This window comes from Mixophyes fleayi, chromosome 6, assembly GCF_038048845.1.
Source record: "Mixophyes fleayi isolate aMixFle1 chromosome 6, aMixFle1.hap1, whole genome shotgun sequence".
Lineage (NCBI taxonomy): Eukaryota > Metazoa > Chordata > Amphibia > Anura > Limnodynastidae > Mixophyes > Mixophyes fleayi.
Genome location: NC_134407.1, coordinates 144,693,643 through 144,708,501, shown reverse-complemented (window position 1 = coordinate 144,708,501; position 14,859 = coordinate 144,693,643). Strand labels below are relative to the sequence as shown.

General features: G+C 39.1%; 1 protein-coding gene across 4 annotated transcripts in view; it reads left to right on the top strand.

Moving 5' to 3' along the window:
* The window catches only part of COL20A1 (collagen type XX alpha 1 chain), a 113,421-nt gene that overhangs the window by 14,082 nt on the left and 84,480 nt on the right, over window positions 1-14,859 (top strand). For all 4 annotated transcript variants that reach the window (XM_075176695.1, XM_075176696.1, XM_075176700.1 and 1 more), the window contains one exon: window positions 14,726-14,836. In XM_075176695.1, coding sequence (XP_075032796.1) covers window positions 14,726-14,836 — 111 coding nt within the window. The remainder of the gene's footprint in view (window positions 1-14,725; window positions 14,837-14,859) is intronic.

The window sequence follows — 14,859 nt, the reverse complement described above, 5'->3', positions numbered from 1 at the left end:
CAGGGCTGAAATGCAGTGGAAATGTTGTTTTGGGGATAAAGTTCATTGTCATGGCAAAGAGGGACTTTGAAATGAATTGCAATTCATCTGATCACTCTTCATGACATTCTAGAGTATATGCAAATTGCCATAAATTTGCAGCAGACTTTGTGAAATATAATATTTGTGTCATTCTCAAAACTGTACATGAGTCATTGCGAGGACTCTCACCTGGCAGGTAAATGAAGAACAACAGATCTAAAATACAAGATATTTAATATACCAATTTCCTAATGACTTTCAGAAATATATTTAAAAGTTTTGATACCATGATAAAACCCTGATGTGTATTATATTGTATAAAAAAAAGGATATAAAAGAAAAGTACTGCTAATCCTGTAATTTAATAAAACTCCTAGGGTGTGATACAGAGTTGATGGCAAAAAGGTGTAATTTACATTTAAAAAACCATATGTAAAAATTATATATTTATGCCAATACGGCAAGCTGTGCGCATCTTAAGATCCATGTAGCTCAGCCCCAGTATGGATCCGGTTTACCCCAGGCACACATCAGACACTTATGTCCCACTTGCACCCACTATCCACCCCACCCTACTCTGTGGACGCTATTGCCATCCCCTGCTCCCCATTGTCGCCCCCACTTGCTTGCCCAACCTCTTTCTCTTCCTTCACTCCAGTATATGCAGATAAAGTCTGCGCCCTTTTATCCTCCTCACCCCACTCCGCCTACCCACTTGACCCCATTCCCTCTTACCTCTTCAGCTCCGTCTGTCTTGAGGTCTGCTATTTACCTTGCTAAATTCCTCAACCTATCCTCTCCTCTGATATCTTGCTCTCCTTCTTTAAATTTGATCTCATCTCCCCATACTTAAAAAAACATTCTTTGACCCTGCCTCTCTCTCTAATTACCGCTCTATCTCCCTCCTTACTTTTGGTTCCAAACTTCTCGAACGGGTTTTCTACAACCATCTCGTCTCTTATTTCTTATCTCCATACTTGACCCACTCCAATCCGAATTTCGATCATTCCACTCCATCGAAACTGCCCTCACTAAGCTCACTAATGACCTTTTATTTGCTAAATATAAGGGACATTTCTTATTTTTCTCTGCTGCTTTGGATACTATTGACCACATCCTCCTTTTGCTAACACTCTCCAATATATAGGCCTTTGTAACACTGTCCTCTCTTGGTTTTCCTCTTACCTCATCAACTGCTCCTTCTTAGTCTCTACACCTGAACACTCCCTCTACACTTCATCACTTGGTTATCTTGTCTGCTTCTTTGGCCCCCAGTACCACTTGTATGCTGACCTCTCCCATTCTCTTATGTATCATGGCTCCTGTTGTCTCAACCATCTCATCTTGGATGTCCCAGCACTTTCTTAAACTACATATTTCTAAGACTGAGATAATTGTTCTCATCCACTCCTATAAAGCTCTCAACCAATCCTTCCCATTCCCCTACATCTCCAACCTCATTTTTGCCCATACTCCTTGCTGCCCCCTCCATTCTACCAATGACCACAACCTCACTACTTCACTGAATACCTCTTCCCACTCCTGCTTCAAAGTTTCAAGCCTACCCTTAAGACTCATTAAAGCCCATCAGCCCTCTTCTTAACTTCCTTGTCTTGGCTACCACCTCAACTCACCCACTTGGTACCACCTTTGTGTCTTCCCCTTCCCTTTAGGATGTAAGTTCTCATGTGTAGGGCCCTCTTTCCTTGTGTTCTCTGACTACCTTTCCGTCACCCTTTGTAATTCTTGGCCTGCTTCCTTAGCCCTGTTTTCTTGAGCGCAGGCCTACTTCATGTTGGACATTAAAATCACTCTCACTCACTGTCCTGTAAATAACTCTACATTTCCATGTTATCTGTGCATTTTTTTTTGTTTATTTGGTATGTCTGGTCTTTGCATTTTGCTGTTAATGTATTATGTAATGTGTTATAGATCATTGCTGTCTGTATATCATGTACAATGCTGTGGACCTTTTGTGGTGCATTATAAATAAATGATTGATTATCCAGATGTGTCTATTTAAGAAGATGTGTTTTGTTTTGTATTACTGGAACTTCCTGTAGTTAGTTAGGTACCTTTGACGTAAAGTGCTGATTACAAACACTTTGTGCAATACTGATGAAACAGCAGCAAAGTGAAAGGTAATACAAATACATGTCTATTCAGACATCCATGCTTACATTACTTCTGCAAGCACCGTTGTTCTTTGTTAATAAAACTGTTATCTTTATACCGTTTAAAAAAATTAAAAATAATCCTCCACCGTTCTTTGGATGTTGATAGTTGATAGTAGGATCAGGTGTTACAGCAGAGGTGTCACTAATTCTGGTCAATTATTTTACAGTAGACAAGACCAGATGTCAAAATGTTGTGCTGAGTCATCTGCATCATCAAAGGGTGTCTGAGAATTTTGCTAAGCACACAACAATATATAGTACATGTAGGTAACATTGGCACACAGTGGTAGCTGAAAGGAAAAGTGGTGGAAGATGGAATTGTCCTTGGGCCCTCCCACCTACCCTTATGTTGGATCTTAAAAAGGACATGCACACTTTAACAAACCAAGCACTTCAGCCACAAAAGTGCCAATCCTTGTGGCTGAAGTGCTTGGTTTGTTTGGGCCTCCACAAAACAAGCAAACAATGGGCTTAAGGCACCTAAGGTAACAGTGGTGTTAATGAGCTCTACTGTGGCAAGATGTTGTTGTCATCATCCTCAGCCTCATCCTCACCCTTATCAGTGTGTACATCATTCTCACACATTATTAATTCATCACCACTGGAATCCACCATTACAGAAGTCTCAGTATTTTGATGCAATTGGCAGGAAAGGCCTTCCTTGTGGAACTTGAAGTTCATTTTTATGAACATCATCTTTTCCACATTTTGAGGAAGAAGCCTCCTACGCCAATTGCTGACAGGGTTCCCGGCTGCTCTTTCCGAGTACACACTGGAGGGTGGGCAGCTTAGGCAGTGCAAAGCCAGTTGGAATATGGGTCTCCAAATTCCCCTTTTCATTTCACATTATTACACACAACTTAAATTATGGACATCTATGGTTTAATTTCTTTGCATGTGTGGATTGCAACGGTTGTTGGTGACATTTGGTGTAAATTTCATTACAATAGCCACATTAAATATATATTTAAGTTATTTATAGCTCTTTCATATAATAAAACTTGTAAATTTGGATTAGCTGTCCTAGCTGTACTTTAAAAGAAACTTACTGAATTGTGCCCGAGTTTGACTGGAATGGAGCACAGGGCTGCATTAAAATGCCCTTTCGGATGTTTACTGCCAGTGAACGGGTTAATCTGTTATGGAATGGAATATGTAGTTCTTTGTCATCAATGAATTCAGTCTGTTTGTGAAGATGCAAGGAAGAGGAGACGTCACCCCCCCAGGCCAAAATCATAATGGGAGCTCTGACTATTCATCTCTGCACCCAGTGGTGAAGGAGGCTGCACTCATTTTCCAATGTTCCGTTTCAGATCTTGTATGAATTCTTCTGCAGTTTGAAATGTGGTTTTAGACCCCTGAGCAGTGACATCCCACCACACTTCATGTTCCTGGCTTGTCTTGTGCTGACCGAGCCTAAACGTGCTTAGCCCCCTCAATCTGATAAGATTGGGCATTCTCAGCTTAGTGTGCCCATAGGCAGTGGTGGAATTGAGACAGTTCAGACTGGTATTAAAATAAAATTGATATCAGTCTTCAAGGCTCTTCCAGCTGTGTGTCGGCAGCCTGTAGTGGAATGTGCTCTATCATTTTACTGTCTGTGGCTCTTTCTGCTCTGATAGAGGTAGGAGACTGATTGGACCAGACACACTAGCTACATCCGACTTTTATTTCCTCCTTTATATCTTTTCCCGCCAGACTTTCTAGAATGCTTCTCTTTCCTCTTATTCAAAGCCCTTCCCTTCATCTCTTGGTTTCAGGTACAGCCTTCGCGCCTCTGTCTGCTCTCTGCTCTGATGCTGTCACAGACTCTTACTCACACCTCAGTACACGTCTGCTGTCTGCAGGCGGCACAGTCCCAGCTGGAAAGAGGTCTGTCTGCGAATGTCTGAACAGAGAACAGTGCTAGAGAGTCTGTAAGGTAAAGGACACCACACATACTGAACACTGATTTATTCTGTGTCTCAGGCAAACATAGTTATTACTCAGTGTGGAAAATAAAGTATTTGTGCAAGTTCCTTAGTTAGCAATGTTGATAACAATACATGGGTCCATCAAGTTCAACCTTTCGCAAATTCTAATTGTGTTGATCCAGAGCAGGGTAAAACAAAAGTCCCCAGTGTGACAGTTGCCTATGTAGCCTCCTAGGGGGAGACAAATTTATGCTTACCCCAAAAATATCCATCTGATACATTTCCTGGCTCACTTCCCCTAGAACATTGGTCAGGGAACAGGGGTAAATTACCCCAAATGGGGTAAAAATGAAATTCCTGGGGGTAATGCTGCCGATTCACATGTTGTCAGTTGGATTGTAGACCCCTTTAAATGTGAAATTGCTGTTGTACCAGAAGAGCCTCAAGGGTTGGCAGAAGCAGTTCTTGAGCTTCGAGGCAATAATGAAGCACGTATTGCATTTGAAAACAAAGCAGATCTGTCATATTTTTGGATGTCAACAGCTGCAAAGGCATTCAAAATTGCACATGAGGAGGCAGTCAGAAAGTTGCTTCCTCCTACAACAACCTACCTTTGCGAACAAGGATTTTCCTCTCTAACGAACATTTAAAAAAAGCAGAAAAATCTATTGGACGCTGAAGACTGTATCCAAATTGCTCTGACATAAAAATGCCCCAATATTGATGCTCTCATATCAAAAATTAAGCAAACTAATTTCTCCAAAACCTGAAATTGAAGCTTTCAAATAAATTTTGAATAGATTCAATAAAATTTTGAATTCCAATAATTAATAATATATGATTTCCGTCCTTTCAAAACAAGGGGGTAACGTCGGCGTATCTAAATATATTTGGGGGTAAAAGGTAAAAAAGTTCCCTGACCCCTGTTCTAGAATGATCTCTACAAAGTATAGCTACATATACCATTTATTGCAATAAAGACATCCATTTTTTATTTCTTTTAGTTAATATGTCATCACCGCTTCATGTGCTCAGAAATTTCACAGCTTCACCTTCCTATAGTAAATAACTCCTCCCTATGCCGATGAAGAAATCTTTCTTCCATCCACAATTAATGATTCCTTGTCCTCTATATGGACCTTGGCACAGGATGTTCTTTAAACAATTTTTTTCATTCACCTCAGATATATTTATACATATTAAGGAAGTTATCTCTAAGACTCTTTTCTTCCATAGTAAACAAACCCAGTTTTTCTAACCTATCTTTATAATTTATCTAACAGCCCCTTTATTAAGGAAGTTACACAACTCTTAACCCATCCAACATTTTATGCAGCCCAGGATTTTATTCGCCTTTGCAGCCACTGCCTGGCACTGTGCGAGGCTTCTCAGCTGTCTGTCAACTAGTAGTCCTTTTCCATCTGGGTATTCCCATTTATTTTACATTTTATACGTAAGTAGCACAGTTGTCACCATGCCCTAGGTGCATAACCTTACATTTATCTACATTAGTTTTATCTGTCATTTTACAGCTTTCCATTTTGTATAGATCTTTTAGTAGACAGTTGACAGTTACTATCCTGCTCTGTATTAATAACTAAATATGGAAGCCTAAGTTTTTCGGCCATTTACAAGGTTAATAACAAAACAATTCAATAGGACAACGCCCTATAATGATCCCTGTTGTACATCAAAAATAACTTTAGCCCAGGCTATAGCTGCACCTTTATCGCAATTTCTGATTTCAATTTTGTTAGGATAGGTAAGCGATGATCTGCTCTTTGGCGGTACTGGCTGTCTGCAGGAAGAGGCCTCTTACTGATGGCCAGGTCAGTCTGGGGTAAATCTTCGCACATATAAGTCGACTTGCTGGCTCGCGCGTGCGCTCTGGAACAACAATAAAGTTATATATAAAATAAACTTTAAACAAAAACTGAAAAAATGCTTTATTTTAAATATGAAGCATATTTTTGTATGGTTATTCTCTGATACCAGTAGCATAATTTGCACAGTGGTGGTATTTGTACTGCCGTTGCACATGATAGTAGGTATCCTCATACTTTGAAATGGGGAAGCTTTACCAGAGACTCTCGCGAAGGCTTCTGCCAGAGAAACCCAGCCATAGCCTTCACTTCCATGGTGGCTTTCTTACATAGGGTGAAGTCACATTTATTGCCAGCTTTAGGGCTGTTCACTCAGTTATAAACAGACCCTTAGGGCTAGATTTACTAAACTGCGGGTTTGAAAAAGTGGAGATGTTGCCTATAGCAACCAATCAGATTCTAGCTATCATTTTATAGAATGTACCAAATAAATGACAGCTAGAATCTGGTTGCTATAGACAACATCTCCACTTTTTCAAACCCGCCGTTTAGTAAATCTAGCCCTTAGTATGAAACATACCACCTCATAAAACCAAATAATATTGGTTGAACGTGACATTATCAAATTATTTTCTACAATATATTTCAGAATGGTGTTTCTTTTTCCACAATTGAAGTCCGACTCTTATTTCATGGTTCTAATTTTGATTCATTTTAAAGAATGGTGCCACATCTGCTTTCTGCCAATCTTATCCCACTGACACAGTTATGAGGAAGTTCAAAAATATAAGAATTAGCCATCTATCACTTACTGAATGAAATTCCTGCAGCACACATGGATGAATGCCATCTGTGCCAGGGGCATTATCAGTCTTATTATTATTGTTATTATCCTTTATTTGTTAGGCGCCACAAGGCTTCCGCAGCGCCGTACACAGTACAAACAGTAGACTATACAGGGTATAACAGTACAGAACAATAAACAAAAAGTACCAATACTTCAGAAACTCCAGGCAGGCTGATGCAAAAAACACGGAGCAGAAGAACAGGTGAGGAGACAGGAGGGAAGAGTCTTAATTGCTTTATCTGTCTCACTCTTGTTTAAGTGTAACTGTACATTGTCCCGTGTTGGACAGGTAACATTTAATTTTGTGTACAACCAATTGCACAACCTATTTCTTGCAATTTTTCCTCCTTTATGAATACAGATGGAAAAACCTAAATTGAAAAGACCAGTCTGTTTAAAAATGTTTCCAGTATACACCTATTGGATATGAAGTTTAAAAGTTGAGAGCACACTAGTGTAGTAAATTCGGTTTAGTGCCCAATGTGATTATTCTGCATACATTTTATAACCTATTTAAGAATCTTATCTGATTTCGAAACTGTACAGTTATTCTTTGTACGGGAAGCATTTCTCTTTATGGGCCTACTAGGATGCAATTGAGCCCCAAATCACAGACACTAATTGTGCTTACTAAATAAGCCACCATTGTGTGCATATGCAAAGCTGCAAGATACATGCAGGTCTGCACCAGTTATAAATGCGTCCAGCTTATGCTAAGCATACATCACATGCACTTACTCCCATAGTTCTAACCATTTTTTTGCTATCTAATGATCAGCATCAGCAGAGAATTCGCACTGAGCCAATAACAAGCAGTTCGCTATTGCCCTTGCCTTACCAATTATGCCATCCCCAAGCTTTTTTTGTGAAGAGCTGACACTCTTACTGAGGAATCCTTTGGTTCTCCCTTTAAACCAATCTATTGTAAACCAAATAAGGTTTTATATGCCTGACAATGCCTCCTTTTTGTTCATGTTTAACATACATTATTACATTCAATATTTCAAACAAGTCTAGTGTGTGATGAATGTAAAACCAAATAACCTTAATTCTATAATGTATTTAATGGAACTAAAAATAGAAGTCTTGCTGGCATTTACATAGGCCAGCTAAAGCTCACATTCAATATTGTCACAAAAACTTGTTACAAGAATATCATATTTCATTCAAGATATTCTATGCAAGTCTTTAGATACTTTTTATTAATATGTTGAACTTGGCAAAACTCACATAATTAATTGAAAAACAGTTGTTTGACATAAGAACACACATGCCCCAATGGCAGATCATCATCCACAGATAAATGGCCAAACAGTATATCAGCAATAATGCAAGTTCAGTGTACACACGTTAGTTCAATAAACTATTAATCATCTTAAGGGTCACTTATTCAGTAGTTCAAATTTCCTTCTACATTTACTCTTACTGTATACGTATACCAGACATTTTATTACATTTATATATAGAATGTACTTGTCTATTTTTATTACTATTGCAGCAAGTGTTATTGGGTTTTGTTTTTTTCTTTGCTTTTTTTTCTGCAACCAAGCCTTTCTAAACCCCTCTCTATTCTCTAGAAATCCTTAATTTGCCCCTGATATATGATACTTGAACACTGCATGTGATATACACCAATGAGCCACAGCATTAAAACCACCTGCCTAATATTGTGTGGGTCCCCCTCATGGCACCAAAGCAGCTCTGAACGGTTGCGGCATGAACTCCACAAGACTTCTGCACGTGTCTTGTGTTATCTGGCACCAAGATGCTACCAGCAGATCCTTTAAGTCCTGTAAGTTGCGAGGTGGGGCCTCCATGACAGGAACTTGTTTTTCCAGCTCATTTCAAAGATGCTAGATCTGATAGAGATCTGTGGAATTTGGAGGCCAAGTCAACACCTTGAACTCTTTGTCATGTTCCTCAAACCATTCCTGAACAATTTTTGTAGTGTGGCAGGGTGCATTATTGGCTAGGATATACGTTGCCATGAAGGGGTGTACTTGGTCTGCAACAATGTTAAGTTAGGTGCTACTTTTCAAAGTAACATCCACATGAATGCCAGGACCTAAAGTTTTCCACCAGAGCATTGTCCAGAGTATCCCACTGCCTCCACGGCTTGCCTTCTTCCCATAGTGCATCCTAGTGCCATCTCTTCCACAGTTAAACAACGCATACACATTGAGCCGTCCACATGACGTTAAAGAAAATGTGATTCATCAGACCAGGCCAACTTCTTCCTTGAATCCATGGTCTAGTTCTGGCTCTCACGGTGCACATTGTAGGTGCTTTCAGGGGTTGATAGGGGTCAGCATGGGCACTCTGACCCATGCTGACCCCATACGCAGCAGGCTGTGAAGCACTGTATGTTCTGACACCTTTCTATTATAGCCAGCATTAACTTTTTTTTAGGAATTTGTGCTACAGGAGCTCTTCTGTGGGATTGGAAGAGATGCCTTTGCTCCCTACATGCATCCATGACCTTGGGTGCCCATAACCCTGTTGCTGGTTGTCCTTACTAATACCACTTTGGGTAGGTACTAACCACTGCATATTGGGAACCTGCCATTTTGGAGTTGCTCTGACCCAGTCTTTTAGTCAACACAACTTTGGTCCTCATCAAAGTCGCTCAGATCCTTAAGCTTGCCCATTTTTCCTACTTCAACAACTGACTTTTCACTTGCTGCTTAAATTATCCCACCCCTTGACACGTGCTATTGTAACGAGATGATCAATGTTATTCACTTCGCTTATCAGTGGTTTTAATATTATGGTGGATTGGTGTATGTTCCTTGTAATATTTTATTTAATAAAAATTAAGAAATGAATAATATTAATATACTTATTTTTTTAATAACCATTTTAGCCGTTGATATCTCTTACAAACCAAGCAGAAACGTTCTACTTTGTGTTAGCAAATCATGCAACTTTGGCAAGAATGAGAAAAACTCTGATTGTGCAGCTAATTTCGTTGGCAGTGGAACATTATGTTAAAGAGACAAATCGCTGACTCAAGATTCAGTATTCACTTAATGGCTCAAATCCTTTTTTTTCTTGCTTTCTTGTAATTGAAATATTGGATGTAGTGTGTGCAGAAGATGGATACATTATCTAAAATAGTTTCCAGAAGGCATATGTCTTTATAAAAGGAAGAAAAAGGAAAACATGAAACCCTACATAACGTGTATTATATAAGGGTGATTGTTTTATTTTGGTGTCCAATATTCTACACCTACACACACTCTTTAGCATATGAAAAGGTATAAGGGCTCTCTCTTGGGTGTCAGGTGGTGGTGTTTTGTGGTGTGGACTGATGGTTCTACTGCCCAGGGTTGAAGAGGCCCCATCAGACCATCCACCTCCCTATCTCTATGGATGATATGTGGGGGGAGTGACTGAGCAGACCAATAGCTACCTATTGGTCCACACGGTCACACACCTAAGCTGAGAGTGCAGCTCTGGCTTTTGCCAAAGATATGTGTTCAGTCTAGTTTGGTAGATCTCATGCCCTCCCCCACAAGATTACACATGCTTCATCGGCTTTTTGCAAGTCTGGATGGGGGGAACCACAAGAACCAGCTGCATCAGGGCACAGGATTCCTTTTGGCGGCCCTGAGTTGATGTGGTAGAAATAATAACAATATAAAATTATAGAATATAGTGTATGATGAAGGACAATCCTATAGGAAAGTTTAGCTAAAATTTCTGCTCTCTTCTTTTAGAGTCTATCCTCCTAAGTAGTAGACGTTTCCGCACATTTAGAGAATTGGTAATAAATACAGGCATGTAGCATTCAACTGATGTCTCCAGTTTATAGGAGAATTGCAGGAATGTTAATGTTTTATTTAAGAGAGCACACTCCCATATATGGCAAAAGTGCATTAATCTGACATTTTTAGCAAACACAACTGACCCCCTGCACCCCGCTTCCACTATTATACAGAATTTATGAGAAATATTTACGATTACCGTTATAATGACCAAGGAACTTCATGCTGGTCGAGCCGTAATTTGTTGGCTTTCCTTTCAGTAGATGAATTGACTATAATGATTGCTGACCTTACTCCTTATCACAGTGTGATAATACTGTGCGTTTCAAACTTGTTTTCCACTTCAATCACCTGGGCTGAGTTTATTATCTGGGGTTAAAGACAAATTTATAATTAACTGGTTCAACCCAGGTCATTGCAATTGTGAAATGAGTGTGAAAAGCAGAAACAGAGGTGTGCTATCTATCTAATATTAACCATCCAGCATTGTGGTCAGTGTCACTGTCTTATACGCACTTGACTCTGCCATGTTTTCACATAGTAGGGGTTACATTAGCAACAAGTTATCTGTTATAAACGTGACTGGTTAAACAAATCTGCTAGGTTGTTCAACATCTCTCCTTATATCACTGGTGTAATTGGGCTCAACGTTCCTTCTTTCTTTCTGTATAATTTGATGCACCGTTACTATGGTTATAGGGCCTATTAGTGAGGAAACCTCCACAATCGGTGACATTACAGCTATTGTAATATGCCTTCTCTTCCCCAATCATGTATCCAGCAGCTGTGTCGTCTCATTGTTCCTGTAAGATGTTCTGGTCAGTGACAGGTCTATTATGACTTCAGGCTTCTTCACATGTTAACATTCATATGAATTAATTATATAGTACAGGTACCAAAGAAAGCATTATTTCAAGCGAATCAGAGAATAGAAGGAGTGAATCAGAAGATAGGCATTGGATGTAAAAAGACTGAATGCTCGAATAACTCATATTTGCCAACTTATGTTCTCTCCCTTCTGGGTTAGATGGCAAGTGTGGGAGGGAGGGTGATGACGCCATTGAGTGAGTCACAGTGGCACTGTAGCTATCTAGTGAATTGCGAAGCTGCAATTTTAGGATTAATAATTCAGCCCTAAATGACTGCGTCCACTGTGTACAGGTGACATGTCCACTCTATGCATTATTGAATTTCAGGTCACCATAATTAAATTGTAATATTTCTATCTGGCCCAATATAAAAAGTACAGAGAAAAAAAATGTACACCCCATGACATGTTAAAACTATATACAGCAGGCTACAATATTGTGGTGGGATTGTGAACTCCTTACTTAGACTTTCTTTTTTAACGTGTATAATTTTTATGAAACTTTTTTAAAAGTATATGAGGGTACAGAAAAAAGGAAAAGGAGGGTCAAAACAAGGGAGAACACATGGTGGACTCCCACACAGGGGGTGGGGGGGAGTCGCTCAAATGAAATAACATTCTGTACAGCAAGGTGTATTGTCCTTCATTTTGGTACTTAGACTTTCTTAATGCCCCCTATCCAATCTAGTCAATACTGTATTCGCCTTAGGAAGATTTAAGTATAACATATAAGTGAGCCTGTAAATATATCAGACTCTGGCTTTTTTATGGCAGAGTTATGCACATAATTGTACAAACTAACTTTAGTGAAATGTGTAGACATGTATGAAGCCCAATGTGCTATCTATATTCAATGAACTTTGTTATTGTTTGTGAAATGTTGTATTTTTATAGATTATACTGTATATAGAGTCTTATGTCAGCTTGTACAAAATAGACTGCCATGGTTCATGTGTGTTTCTCTCAATGGGCCTGAGTCATTAAGGGGAGTTAAGTATAAAAAAATTGAGTAAGTAGTCTCCTGGCCAAAACCATGTTACAATGCAAGGGGTGCAAATTAGTTTTCTATTTTGCACATAAGTTAAATACTGGCTGTTTTTCATGTAGCACACAAATATCAACTTTAAATTTCAGTGTGCAAATAAGCTATTAAGTATTGTGTGCTACATGAAAAAACTGACAGTATTTAACTTATATGCAAAATAGAAAACTAATTTGCACCCCTTGCATTGTAACATGGTTTTGTCCAGGAGACTACTTACTCAATTTTTTTACTTAACTTCCCTTAATGAATCAGGCCCAATGTCATTAAAGTGCATTGGTTTAAAATAGTATATTACCGGTGACCAAACAGACCCTATTCCTTGTATAAGGTGAAATGGTCTGTTTGTGACTGATGACATCTGTGTTTTACAATGTGTATACTTGAATAAAATGCAAGCTAAGCTTTTCTATTATTACTGTGTGCTTCATATCCCTTCTGATTTTGCTAATGTATTATATGTAGACAAGTGTATCAGTTGTGATAGAGATTGGCATCTCTCCAACATATTGAATTAATGGGTTTCACTAGCGAGTGTTCTTGGTCATTTGTAAACCCAGATTTTTATAAGATAAATAGTGTCTGGGCAACGTTACTGCAAAGCTGAGAAACCATAGATGATATATGGGATAATATATCTCCTTCTGTAAATGATAAGGCTATTCTGTGACCATTTATTTCCAAAACGCATTATAGCCAAGTGCTTTAATACAGATCTAGGAAATATGTGGTGACTTGCAATAACTGTAATAATTTAAAGTAGGTGAGTTATTATTATTATTATTATCATTTATTTGTTGGGCGCCACAAGGTTTCCGCAGCGCCGTACATAGTACAAACAGTAGACAGTACAGGGTTGAACAGTACAGAACGATGAACACAAAGTACCAATGCTTCAGTAACTCCGGGACAGCCATAAGGAGTAAGGAGAGAGCAGAAGAACAGGTATGGAGACACGGGGGAAGAGGGGCCCTGCTCATAAGAGCTTACATCCTAAGGGAGGGTGGACAAATCAGACACGAGAGTTATCCCTTATAACACACAAGTGTTCCTAATGAATAGGGAGTGATGGCCACATAACTCATCCTTTATAAGAAATGACATTAGAAGTTACTCTTTATACAGTTATTACTTACAGGTGTTTATACTTGAATATTTTATTGTTATAAATTGAACTCCACTTTAATCCATTAGGTCAAGTTCCACTGAACAGCAGATTTTCAATTCAAACATACAAGACGGAGTCATCTTTAGACTAAGATTTTAAATTTATTTCCCAGAGAGCACAGTTAATGGCCAATGTTGCTCTGGGTCTTATGTAATGCTACTATACGGCGCTGCAGAGCACTGTGGCGCCTTACAAATCTATGGGGATAATAATAATGATAAGGGGAGGGTGACAACTCTGTCACTTTGGAGAAATTCCTATTATGATGGACATATATAAAATCTTAAAAAATAGTACAAAATATAGCAGTAATGAGGCAGGGGGATATGGATTTGGGATAAAAAGCAACTTAACCTGCAAAGAGAAAATGGTCAGGGACCACAACAGCACAGGAAGCCAGTGTATTTTTTTATAAATTACTTAAGGCTATGGTGATGCAGACTGATTACACTCAGGACATAAATAGTGTATGTCGCTTCAAGACTACACTGCACTTGCACGGTAAATGTGATGCTGGTACAGTAATATTAATGCTGTCTTCTCCCCCCCTTTAGTTACTGATTCTGGACTGTTTACATATACATGTCTTGGTTACCTGAGCCCTCTGATTTCTGAATTGCAATAATTGGAGACCTGTGTTCTGCAGATTTACCACAAGGTGTCACAATGCACCAATTTCTTGTACGCCGAAAAAATGGAATGGCTTAAAGTATGGTCCTCTTTATTTAACCATTATCAACCAACCATAAGCAATTCCAAAAAGGTCTAAATTGATGAAATCTGATCAGTTTCTATGGCCAAACCCTTTTGTCAGTCTTGTGAAACTTTTGTCTGGCAAGGCATGCTAGCACTTTTAGTTCCACACAAACTGCTGTGCCATAGGCTGCATATGCTTGGTTTATAGGTGGCTCAATATTACACGAGTCATTGTATTTTACATGGCCAATGACTATATTACATATTACAATGTCCTTTCTGACCAGGTGTAACATTATCCGATTTGTGTTTAGCTTAGTCTGGATCATGTTACACTTCTGTCACTGGATAACACTTTTGATTCTAGAGAAAGTGACAAAGCTCTTTGTGGTCCATCATGCAGGATCTGGGCGGTTGAGGCTGGCAGTTCTCGCCGAGGACAGACTACAGATGAAATGGAAGGAAACAGAGGGGCTTAGCAATGGTTATAAGGTTCTAGTAAAACCAATGACAGGTGAGCATGAGGAGGGTGTGGGG